The following is an 11,925-nucleotide window of genomic DNA, read 5'->3' as shown; positions in this document are numbered from 1 at the left end:
AAATACCCTTCTAGCCAATCAGAAGGGCATTCTAGAATGGAAGGGCATTCTAGAATGGACATTAAAACCAGATAACGGGACAGTTGGAAAAATTGTATAGTGAAAGAGATGAATATATTAGCTAATCTGCAGACATACAATCTATATCATGGTTTTCAAATCAAAGTGATGGCTAAGCTACTCTGTTTTCTTTTGGTGCTCAGAGCCCCTGGGCTTCGTGAAGAACCTGCAGGTCATTGAACCCACCACCAGCACCCTGAAAGTGCGCTGGGATGCAGCTGAGGGGAACGTGCGCGAGTACATCATTGTCTACATCCCAACTGCAGGCGGAGAGCAGGACGTGGTACGTCCTGGTAGTCTCACCAACATAACACCCCTCCTAATTCTCTGAGAATGGTCTACTCCAGTGGAGGCTTGTGGAGGGTGAAATCCATTACAATGAGGCCATCCTTTGATTTAAAGTGAACAAGCCTCAACTGGTGTATTCCCCTGAAGCTAGTCAACATGGCTTTCTGCTGGTGTATTCCCCTGAAGCTAGTCAACATGGCTTACTGCTGGTGTATTCCCCTGAAGCTAGTCAACATGGCTTACTGCTGGTGTATTCCCCTGAAGCTAGTCAACATGGCTTTCAGATTCTGACTGATACTCTATCTTCTTCTTTCTTGAACAGGACCAGGTGTCTGGAACAACGACCACCACTGTTCTGAAGGAACTCAATCCAGATACGGAATACACAGTGACAGTGGTGCCTGTATACCATGAGATGGAGGGTCTCTCTAGGTCTCAGAATGGAAAGACAAGTGGGTTGAAATGACAGGGTGAAATTAAATGATACGGGTGGCAGGTAGCCTAGTGGTTAGAGTAACCAAATGGTTGCTTGTTCGAATACCTTAGCCGACAAGGTGAAAAATCGGTCAATGTGCCCTTGAGCAAGGCACTTATCCCAAATTAGCGCATGGGGGGCCTTGCTACTATGGCTGACCCTGTAAAACAACACATTTCATTGCACCTATCCGGTGTATGTGACGATAAAAACATATATTTTTTCTTCTTAAAAACGAAATGTGTCTGCTACTTGTTCAGGAATTGGCAGCTCGTACAGTACAGTAAGTGTGATGCTATAACATTGTATCCTCTGCCTCAGATCCTTTGGGTGGAGTGAAGAACATGAAGGTCATCGACCCCACCATCAACAGTCTGTCTGTTCGCTGGGACCCAGCTGTCGGTAACGTGCGCAACTACAAGGTCTTCTACGTGGCCCAGCCAGATGGGAGGGAGCAAATGGTATGTATCCTATTCATCTCTCCATCCCTTTTACTATCAACCCAGTCGTGTTTACATTATAATCAAGTTGTGTAATTGTCATACAGTGCTAACATTGATCTTCACTTTGCCCTGAACAGGAACAAGTCTCAGGGGGCACCACCAACCTTATCCTGCGTAACCTGGAGTCTGACACCCAATACAACGTGTCTGTTGTCCCAGTCTACCCAGACGTGGAGGGCATACTGCAGTCTGAGATGGGAAAGACAAGTGAGTGAAGCATTTCAGTACTTACTTTAGCTCATGAACCCTATTCTCTAACACTATGGAAGCATATACCTGTCAAAATGTTTCATTTTGAAATTACAGCTTTTTGACAGCTACAAGCTTCCATATCCCATATTACAGTTGTATGATTCCATATCAGACAAAATTTTACTCAGTAACGGCTTAAGAACATTAGCGTTGACATTTACTTGGAATGATGTGCGTCTTCTTCTTCCTCAGAGCCTCTGGGTGGAGTGAAGAACCTGCAGGTGACTGACCCCACAACCAACTCCCTGAGGGTACGCTGGGAGCCAGCTGAGGGGGACGTGCGCCAGTACACTGTCATCTACGCCCCGCTAGCAGGAGGACCTGAACTTAAGGTACAAAAACAACACTTTATACGGTATAGAAGCGATATTTGAAGACTCGCTAAACTGATCACTTTGAGCACTATAAACATGTAGGTTGAATACTTGATTAAGATACCGTAAATTCCGGACTATAAGCCGCAACTTTTTTCCCAGCTTTGAACCTCGCGGCTTAAACAATGACGCGGCTAATATATGGATTTTTCCCGCTTTCAATAAAAAAAATAAAAAAAAAACACATTCTGTGACGTGCTCAGTTTTTTGGCAGCATGAAGCTTTCATTAGACCAATGAAATTGCCGAACGGGTTAAGGTCAAACAACTTTTTTGTTTACTGTTTAGATTAAATCGAGTGCTCTCAAACTTCCCATCATTCTGATTACGGTAGTCATTTTGTCACCCTCATCATGGCAAAGACACGGAGAAATGCATATGATGCAGCTTTCAAGTTGAAGGCGATTGATCTGGCTGTTGGAAAAGGAAATAGAGCTGCTGCACGGGAGCTTGGTCTTAATGAGTCGATGATAAGACGTTGGAAACAGCAGCGTGAGGAATTGACTCAGTGCAAAAAGACAACTAAAGCTTACTGCAAATTTTTTGTTACAAGCCGTGTTTTGTTAAAGCCTATTTATTTTTGTTACAAGCCGTGTTTCGTTAAAGCCTATTTATTTTTGTTACAAGCCGTGTTTCGTTAAAGCCTGTGTAAAGTTCATTTGTTTCAATGTACCGTTAGGCACCTGCGGCTTATAGACATGTGCGGCTTATTTATGTTAAAAAAATAAATTAAAAAAATTCTGTGGGTGCGGCTTATATTCAGGTGCGCTTAATAGTCCGGAAATTACGGTACCTCTTTATTAGGGTGGTTTTAACATTTTTGCTAATCTGATGACTCTTTTTCACAGACTACGGTTTCTGGGATGTCAACCAACACCGTTCTGAGGAACCTTGTGCCAGACACAGAGTACAAGGTGACATTGGTGCCTATGTACGGCGATATTGAAGGGAAGAGAAATTCTGAAAATGGAAAGACAAGTAAGTCATGACTGAAAAAAACAGACAATACAGGGACAATGAGTACAGTGAAGAAGAAAAAAAAGGGTTACAAAATAGAATAAGTGATTTTATGCTAAACTTGTTGTTTTGTGTCTTGTCAGAGGCGTTGGGTGGGGTGAAGAACCTGCAGGTCACTGACCCCTCTACTAGCTCCCTCAAGGTGCGCTGGGAGCCAGCGGAGGGCAACGTGCGTCAGTACCGCCTCTTCTACGTCCCTGCCTCTGGCGGAGCCGAGGACATGGTAAGACCACCAACTATCCATGCCTTAACTTCTGATGCTGCACAGGGTATCTCTTGACCAATCAGATTTGAGTCGACTACGGCATCCATATTAGGAATTTATATACCTAAGAATCTGATGACTTCCTAATATGGATGCAATAGGATTCAACCAATCTATGTTATAAACACTGATAATGCAACTCAAACACCTCTCTGTGAACAGGAGCAAGTGTCTGGTGGCACCACCAACACCATCCTGAGGAACCTTCTCTCAGACACGCTGTACACTGTCACCGTGGTCCCCGTCTACCCCGAGGGAGAGGGCCTGCGCCAGTCAGAGACTGGAAAGACGCGTAAGTTATCAAGTGACGAAATTCCAATCATCCATTTTGTTTTCATCGGGATAAAGACATGCTCTTTTCAGTTGGTTTGATTCAGTGGCATTTCAAATTTGGAGCCTGTTTGGTTTTTCCAAAGTTTGAACTCAAGATACCGGTAGATAGGTCTCAGAATAATAGATACCCTCATAGGGAAACATTGTTGATGAGGTCAACATTTAACAAAACTGAGTGGAAATAGAAAATGTTGTATTGAAATCTCTGAACCAGATAGCATTTGCACAACCCCCCTCCCCCATAACGCTTAGATGGAACAAAGGTGTAGTTTATCTCACAATAACAATAATAACAAGAATAATAACAATAATAAAAATAATAACAATAACACTAATAATACTAATAATACTGACAATAATAATAATAATAATAGGTTGCCCTGCCTGTGTCTGTTTTTTGATACCCTGCTGTGTGCATCGATGTTGTTTCTGCTCAAATGGTTTGCCATGTGCAGTCAGCAGAAATCCATCCCAGTGAAGTGAATTGGAGAGCTGTGATTCCAGCGGAGCATATCAGTATTACAGAACACATGGTGCATAATGATTCCAAATGGGAAGATACTGTATGTTTGACAGACTAGTCTTCCTAAACACACCATATGCATGTGTTTCATATAGAATGAACCTCGCTGTTGGATAAACAGGTTCTATTTGGAATGTTTTTACTTATGAATAAGGTGGCTGGGTCTGAGTCTACGTACTGCATCTAATCTTTAATGGGCTAAGGTGCTGAATGCCAGAGGAATATGCACATCTGTTTTAGTTTAAAAGTTAAGAGGCTTTTGCATAAGCCCAAACGGTGCAACTTCTCCATACGTTCTCTTCACATAGACACTATAAAATCACTTGGTTACTAGAGACTACTTCCCTCAGCATTTGAGTCCCCCCTCCCCCCTTTTTTTACTGAGCTACATCCTGTTTGAAACATAGCAGTCTATTAATTCTCACATTTTCTTGTGGTATCTTCACTTAGTTAGTACTCTTCTAAGTAATCAGAGTTGTTGTTTGTAGAGTAGAATCAGAGTTGTTGTTTGTAGAGTAGAATCAGAGTTGTTGTTTGTAGAGTAGAATCAGAGTTGTTGTTTGTAGAGTAGAATCAGAGTTGTTGTTTTATGTTTTTGAGGTTGTATATATAATTCTTGACTTTCTCTGACCCTCTTTGAACCCCAGTTCCACGAACCCCTCCTAAGAACATCCAGATCTACAACCCCACTACCAACAGCCTGAACGTGCGCTGGGAGCCCGCCTCTGGCCAGGTGCAGCAGTACCGCATCGTCTACGCACCTCTGTCTGGAGACAGACCCGCCGAGACAGTAAGTTCTCCAGATGCATCCCAAATAGCACCCTATTCCCTATGTAGTGCCCTACTTTGGACCAGGGCCCATAGGACTGGTGAAAAGCAGTGCACTATATAGGGAATAGGGTGCCATTTGGGACTTACAAATGATCTCTCTCCACTGTTAACCAGAGCCTGTCATTATATTAAGAGGGGAGGCACGTTCACTCAACCGCTCACTCTCCCTGCTCAGACCACTCAGAGGGAAAGGTAAAGTCCACTTAAGCAATAAAAGTGTAGAGTAGGGTTGCTGGGCTCTATGTTTGATGAAGATATCGAAAACCCTCACTCGAAGAGTTTGTTTAGAATCTCCACAGATGGCATTCCTTTAGTAATGAGGTTGGTGTTCATTAGGCTAATGGGGAAATCCAGACTTTTTGGCTTTTAATTCTCTGTCTATCAGCATTGATTTTATGCACCGATGCGATACACATATCTTGGATTACAGGAGAAAGATAGAGCTAATTGGCCTACAAACAGCTTTTACTGTACCACTAGCAGTTTGGAAAATGTGCACATGCACATCTGCGATAGACATAGATGAAAATTGTAACGTTTGATGTTTTGGCCTTGGTTGAACGATAATGAGGCTGTTTTTATTGGAATGTTCTTTGATGCAGCAGTAGGCCTTAAAAATTCCTCATGCTAAGAGACATGCTAAGCTCAGCTAACCTCCTGTCTATTCTCAATCAGACTCCATTTTGTAAGGAGGACAGCCTTATGAGTGCTTTTCACAGGAAATATACTTTATTATATACCTCAGCTACCTGCATGTCTTGTCCATCACTCTTTCAACTAGGAGATTTTCAGTTAAATCCTCAGATAAGCTTTAGATGAAGGTATTTAGCATGATGTGATGGCCGTCCCCCAGACAAGGTAATAGATAATGTGCTGCTTAGTGACAGTGGTGACCCTGGTGATATGACGAGACTGGGCTCCACTGTTGTTAGAAACAGGGGTGAGATAGATACAGTACACGTTGAGGCCTGTCCAATGACAGAGCACCGGTCCCGTGGTGTTGGTTACGTCTTTGCATTTACCAGACGATGGATGCTTCATAACACTCATTTGTTTATCAATCACTTCTTCGCTAAATTCATGTATTTGTTTAGCGTTTTAAACCTCTTCAGGGCTTTGTTAGTACTTCATGTTAACCTTTGGCACTAGGCTCCCTCCAAGAAGACTCTAGCATGGATTAACAGTGAGCTCATTATGTACGTTAGCAGTGCCAGAGCAGTATGTAATGCATGAAAAAGGTCATTTGAATAAGAATCCTTCTTCCAGGATGCATCCCAAATGACGCCCTATACTAACGTAGTGCTCTAACTAGGGAATAGGTTTCCATTTGGGATGCAAAACAATGTTCCTTTCTGGGAAGCCATCATTGTGATCTATGTGTTATGACCTCTCCAAAGGTCCTGGTCCCAGGAAACATCAACAACGCGTTCCTGGATTCGCTCATTCCCGACACGCCGTACTCGATCAGTGTCCTGGCTCTGTATGCCGATGGGGAGGGCTCACCAGTGAAGGGAGACGGCAAAACATGTGAGACTTGAATCCAACTTTGTTGTTTACATTGATACTACTGACTCATGCGACTCTTGTTTACATTGATACTCTCGACTCATGAGTTTTACTAATGCTTCCACACATACTTGCTTATACTATAGTCTACATTCAAATACGCGCACACACACACGTAGCTATATATAGTGGTGGTTACTAGGTCAAATCAAATCAAATGTTATATGTCACATGCTTTGTAAACAACAGGTGTGGACTAACAGTGAAATGCTTACATATAGACCCTCCCCAACAATGGAGAGAGAAAAAAAAATACAGAAATAATAGAAACACATAATAACAAAAGTAATAGTAAATACACAATGAGTAACGATAACTTGGCTATATACACAGGGTACCTGTCACAAACTTCTTCATCATCCGATGATATAGCGAAATCGTCGTCTGAAAGTGTGGACCAATACGCAGTAGAGTTGGTGTTCATTTTCTTAATTTATTAACGAACGTTGAACACGAGAAAACAAGAAAACAATAAGCACGACAAATGACAGTTTTGCAGGCTCACAAAAACACGCAATGCAAAAACAATCTCCCACAAATCCCAAACACGAACACACCCTAATATATGGGACTCTCAATCAAAGGCAAAGAGAAAACACCTGCCTTCAATTGAGAGTCCCAACCCCAATTAATCAACCATAGAAACACAGACTACCTAGACTAGACATAGAATTACCTAAACATAGATCATAAGCCAAAAACCCTGAAATACTAAATCAAACGCCCTTTTACCAAAACACCACCCTGAACCACATAAAACAAATACCCTCTGCCACATCCTGACCAAACTACAATAACAATTAACCCTTATACTGGCTAGGACGTGACAGTACCAGTACCTAGTTGATATACAGGGGTACGAGGTAATTGTGGTAGATATGTACATATATTATATGATATATTATATGATTAGGCAAGAGGATAGATTATAAACAGTAGCAACAGTGTATGTGCTGAGTCAGAAAAGGGTCAGGGCAGATAGTCTGGGTAGCTATTTGGTTAGCTATTTAACTAAATATTTAGCAGTCATATGGCTTGGGGGTAGAAGCTGTCCTGGGTCCTGTTGGTTCCAGACTTGGTGCATCGGTACTGCTTGCCGTGCGGTTGAGAGAGAAAAGTCTATGGCTTTTGGCTGGAGTCTGACAATTTTTAGGGCATTCCTCTGACACCGCCTGGTATAGAGGTCCTGGGTGGCAGGGAGCTCGGCCCCAGTGATGTACTGGGCAGTACACACTACCCTCTGTAGCACCTTGCGGTCAGATGCCAAGCAGTTGTCATACCGAGTGGTGATGCAGCCAGACAAGATGCTCTCAATGGTGCAGCTGTTTAACATTTTGAGGATCATGTGGTGTGCAGCGTTGCTAGGTACATGTGTTTGAGTGTAACCCAGTATTTTTGCTGTTGCTGTTGCAGTGCCCCGTGTTGGACCTAGGAACCTGCGGGTGTTTGATGCCACCACCAACACTCTGACCATCGTTTGGGACCACGCGGAGGGCCCAGTGCAGCAATACAAGATCGCCTACGCCCCCACCACAGGAGACCCCATCACTGAGTTTGTGAGTTCATAGGTTGGGTCCCAAATGGCACCCATAGGGCTCTGGTCTAAAGTAGTGCACTATATAGGGAATAGGGTGCCATTTGGTGCACATACAGAGTCTTTCTCGACAGACTTTCACGTAGCAGGGAACTTTAAGGTTTACTCGAGCGACGAGTGAGTTCATGACCTAAACATGTCTCTTTTTATATGTGGCTGAGTTGCAAATCAAATACACTCCTCCACACTCCCATGAACTTACTGTTCAACGTGTTACTACTGCCGAAGCGCTGTAGGCCTACATAGTCTTACTTCAGCGTCTGTTTGGTTAACTCCAGCAAATAACTGCTGATTAGTAAGATGAATTAAAGGCTCAGTTAGATCAACATTATCACTGGAAACATTACGTTACATTACGTTGGGTTATTAATGACTTTAAACACAGAGCTGGAGCACTTTAGGGCCGCACAGCAGCGCTGCATAATTATTCCCTAGTAAGCCAACCATTGAGTGACATAACAAATGCTTCTAAACGAGAAAGGTCAGGAGAGCTAACCCTCCAGTGTTCCAAGAGGACGGGGAACTTTCATTAACAGCCTTCTTTTTGCTCTCTGCTGCATTGATGTAGGAGCAAGCCTAGAATTAGTGCATAGCTTCCAAAAGTAATTCCATAATTATGTTCCTTTTTTAATGAACTGACTAAGTTCTCTGTGGTATTTTTCCTCACAGACGGTTGTTCCTGGCAACAGAAACAATGCCATCCTGCAGAACCTGCTTCCTGACACTCCCTACAGCATAACTGTTGAAGCCATCTATGCTGATGGAGCAGGGCCATCTCTGATCGGGCCCGGACGCACAGGTAACGCAGTTAGGAAAAGTGTTCAGGAAGTGTTCAGTGTAGTATACTGTACACCTGGTCGGTCTAGCTAGCTGGACAGAATTTCCAAGCCTGATGAGCTGAGCTGGGAGTGAGAACTGGAAAATACTTACAAGAGCCATACTATATTCAAACGATTCCAAAAAATATATATTTTGAAGAGTTCGGAAGATTGGGAATTCACAGTAGAGGCAACTGGGAAAGCTCAGCGACTGGTGAACAATTGCCCCGAGTTACACAAACAATAGAAACTTCATGTCTTGGCTTTAAAAGAAGCACCACTGTGGATGGGCCTCGCTCCAATGGGTTGTCACCACCCACCCACGCAAACAAACCTACCCACTACCCAGTTCAGCTCCCTCAGCAAGACTGAAAAAATCTATCCAGTCTAAACACATGTATTACTCATAATAGTCTTCATAAACTGAGGAGGAGGAAAAACAACAGTGGCTGCTGTCGACTTGTAGCCCAGGATATGCTGTGGTAATGTGGTGACTTACTGCACTGGGGGCTAGCTATTCTGGAAATGGGGTTATAGCCTCACTTGTTGTTGGCAGTAATTGCCGTCTGATTGAATGTTGACATGTGTCTGCTCTCTCTGCTGTTGCTGTGCCTCTGTTATAGTCGGCCTGCTGGAGCCCTTGAGCCTGCGCGTCTCAGACGAGTGGTACACCCGCTTCCGTGTGGCCTGGGACCCCTCTCCGTCTCCAGTGCTCGGATACAAGCTGGTCTACACGCCTGCGGGTGAGATAACGTCAGACTCTGGGCCACGTCTGTGCAATCATGAGAAGGGACCCATAACACCCTGAGTTACAAGACTTCTCAGTATCATGCTTTGTCATGCAGGGTTTTATATTTCATTGTCCATATCAACCAGCCACACTTTCTAGTACAAAGCCAAAGTTTATTAACAACAATGAATAAGTAATGATGCAGAATAATTTTCATGAAATCTAAGGGCCATACCTTGACATTTCAATTGAGATGATTTCGGGTTTATAGCAGACCGCTCCTCTCCTCTCCGTATGAGTTTGTGTTGTAGTGTTACTGTTGTAAAGTAGTTTGTGTTGTGTTTTGCCTGCAGAAGAAGATCAGAGTAAGAGCTTGGATGTATTTGTGGGTGACGTGACCTCATACACCCTCCAGAACCTGCTCCCTGGCACCACCTACGATGTCAAAGTGTTTGCCCAGTATGGGGCTGGCATGAGTGGGGCCCTCGAAGGACAGGGAACAACACGTATGTGTTTGAATAACAGAAATATCCCCTTGCTTGAACATCAATGCTAACCTGAAGACATGCTTAGTCCCAAATAGCACCCTATTCCCTACATAGTGTACTACTTTTGACCAGGGTCCACTGTAAGCCTCAGTCTTGAAGTCAGTCTGATATCTTCTTCTTGTGTTCTGCTCCACAGTCTACCTGAACGTCACCAACATCGAGACCTACAACGTTGGCTTCGACAAGTTCTGCATCAAGTGGAGTCCTCACAGGGCTGCCACTTCCTACAGGATCAAGCTCAACCCTCTGGACCGTAAGTCTCAATCTTAAAGCCATAATCCTGAATTCCTGTTTCAGCCAAACATTAATCGCAGATTTCACCTTTAAGCTTGGATAGACGAGACATTTCTTCTACCCTGAAAAATTGCTGCATTCCAATTGAGTATATGCTTCCTTTTATGTAAAAAATCTGAAGCCACAAAGGAGAATGTTGAAGGGACATCAACACATGATGTATTTGTCAGTCACTAGTCAGAGATGCTATAGATTCTCCACGGATCAGAGCCACACCCTCTTCTGTGTTCAGAACATTGAAATGGCACTGTGCTGCGTGTTGAGATTCAGTCTAGACATTCACACGACTGTTTATCCTTAGCCCTCCCCTGTGTTTATCCCTCGAAGGAGAATGCATGATGTGGCGTTTTCTGAATGCATACGTCCACCAAATTTTAATTGTATCGCTGACTGAATAGAGGACATCCTTTTAATTACTGTCTGCCTTTGAATCAATCTGTTTCATATTCACACATAGAACCAGGGTATAAACTGTTAAAAACAGGAAGCAGTATCGCAAGGATTTAAATATTGACATGATAGTCATTACCCATGACACATTTCCAAACGAAAGCAGGCTTTGCTTGTGTGAGAAGACAGCTGCTGCAGAAAGCACTCCCCGAAGGTAAACAGTCCCCATCTTTTGAGAAGCTAGCAACCTTTTAAAGATGCTTCAGACATAGACAGAGGCAATGGTTTGTCTGAAGTGGAATGCAAACAGTGGTGGAGGAGCGAGGATCATGGCAAACGTCTCTGACCAAAAATGACTAAGAAATGACTATGGGAGCCTTAAACAGAAAGGGGTCAGCCTAGGAGAGGTGAATGAGGGGATAATTCCACTTTATAAGGCCATTGTCTTGGTCTCATGGTTCATTTGACCCCCCCAAAAAACATTCTCAAAATATTTCTGCATTTTCCCCAAAACAATTCATATTGAATTACATGTGTAAAGTGATAACACAGATATTACATGTATTTTGACATTATTGTTTAACCGCAGAACTGTCAAATAACCCCAGCTGAATGGCATTAACTCTGGTTTGCGTACTCAGAGAAGACCTGTGATTTTTATGAGGAGCAACGTTTCAAGCAGCAGCCTCAGCACTCAACACATGTCAACATGTTTCTCTTCTCAACACATGTCAACATGTTTCTCTTCTCAACACATGTCAACATGTTTCTCTTCTCAACACATGTCAACATGTTTCTCTTCTCAACACATGTCAACATGTTTCTCTTCTCAACACATGTCAACATGTTTCTCTTCTCAACACATGTCAACATGTTTCTCTTCTCAACACATGTCAACATGTTTCTCTTCTCAACACATGTCAACATGTTTCTCTTCTCAACACATGTCAACATGTTTCTCTTCTCAACACATGTCAACATGTTTCTCTTCTCAACACATGTCAACATGTTTCTCTTCTCAACACATGTCAACATGTTTCTCTTCTCAACACATGTCAACATGTT

The 11,925-nt window shown here is 43.1% G+C and overlaps 1 protein-coding gene across 5 annotated transcripts in view; it reads left to right on the top strand.

Annotated features, from left to right (window-relative positions):
• Positions 1–11,925, top strand: part of LOC106571269 (collagen alpha-1(XII) chain) — a 99,039-nt gene that overhangs the window by 64,102 nt on the left and 23,012 nt on the right. For all 5 annotated transcript variants that reach the window (XM_014144098.3, XM_014144102.3, XM_014144095.3 and 2 more), the window contains 15 exons: positions 204–343; positions 671–800; positions 1,145–1,284; positions 1,404–1,533; positions 1,771–1,910; positions 2,800–2,929; positions 3,052–3,191; positions 3,396–3,525; positions 4,737–4,879; positions 6,318–6,447; positions 7,900–8,042; positions 8,750–8,879; positions 9,522–9,641; positions 9,982–10,134; positions 10,313–10,429. In XM_014144098.3, the coding sequence (XP_013999573.3) occupies positions 204–343; positions 671–800; positions 1,145–1,284; positions 1,404–1,533; positions 1,771–1,910; positions 2,800–2,929; positions 3,052–3,191; positions 3,396–3,525; positions 4,737–4,879; positions 6,318–6,447; positions 7,900–8,042; positions 8,750–8,879; positions 9,522–9,641; positions 9,982–10,134; positions 10,313–10,429 (2,016 nt within the window). The remainder of the gene's footprint in view (positions 1–203; positions 344–670; positions 801–1,144; positions 1,285–1,403; positions 1,534–1,770; positions 1,911–2,799; positions 2,930–3,051; positions 3,192–3,395; positions 3,526–4,736; positions 4,880–6,317; positions 6,448–7,899; positions 8,043–8,749; positions 8,880–9,521; positions 9,642–9,981; positions 10,135–10,312; positions 10,430–11,925) is intronic.

Source organism: Salmo salar, chromosome 15 (assembly GCF_965601325.2).
Source record: "Salmo salar chromosome 15, fSalSal1, whole genome shotgun sequence".
In the NCBI taxonomy this organism is placed as follows: Eukaryota; Metazoa; Chordata; class Actinopteri; order Salmoniformes; family Salmonidae; genus Salmo; species Salmo salar.
The sequence above is the reverse complement of the archived record's forward strand: the minus strand, read 5'-3'. Positions and strand labels throughout refer to the sequence as shown.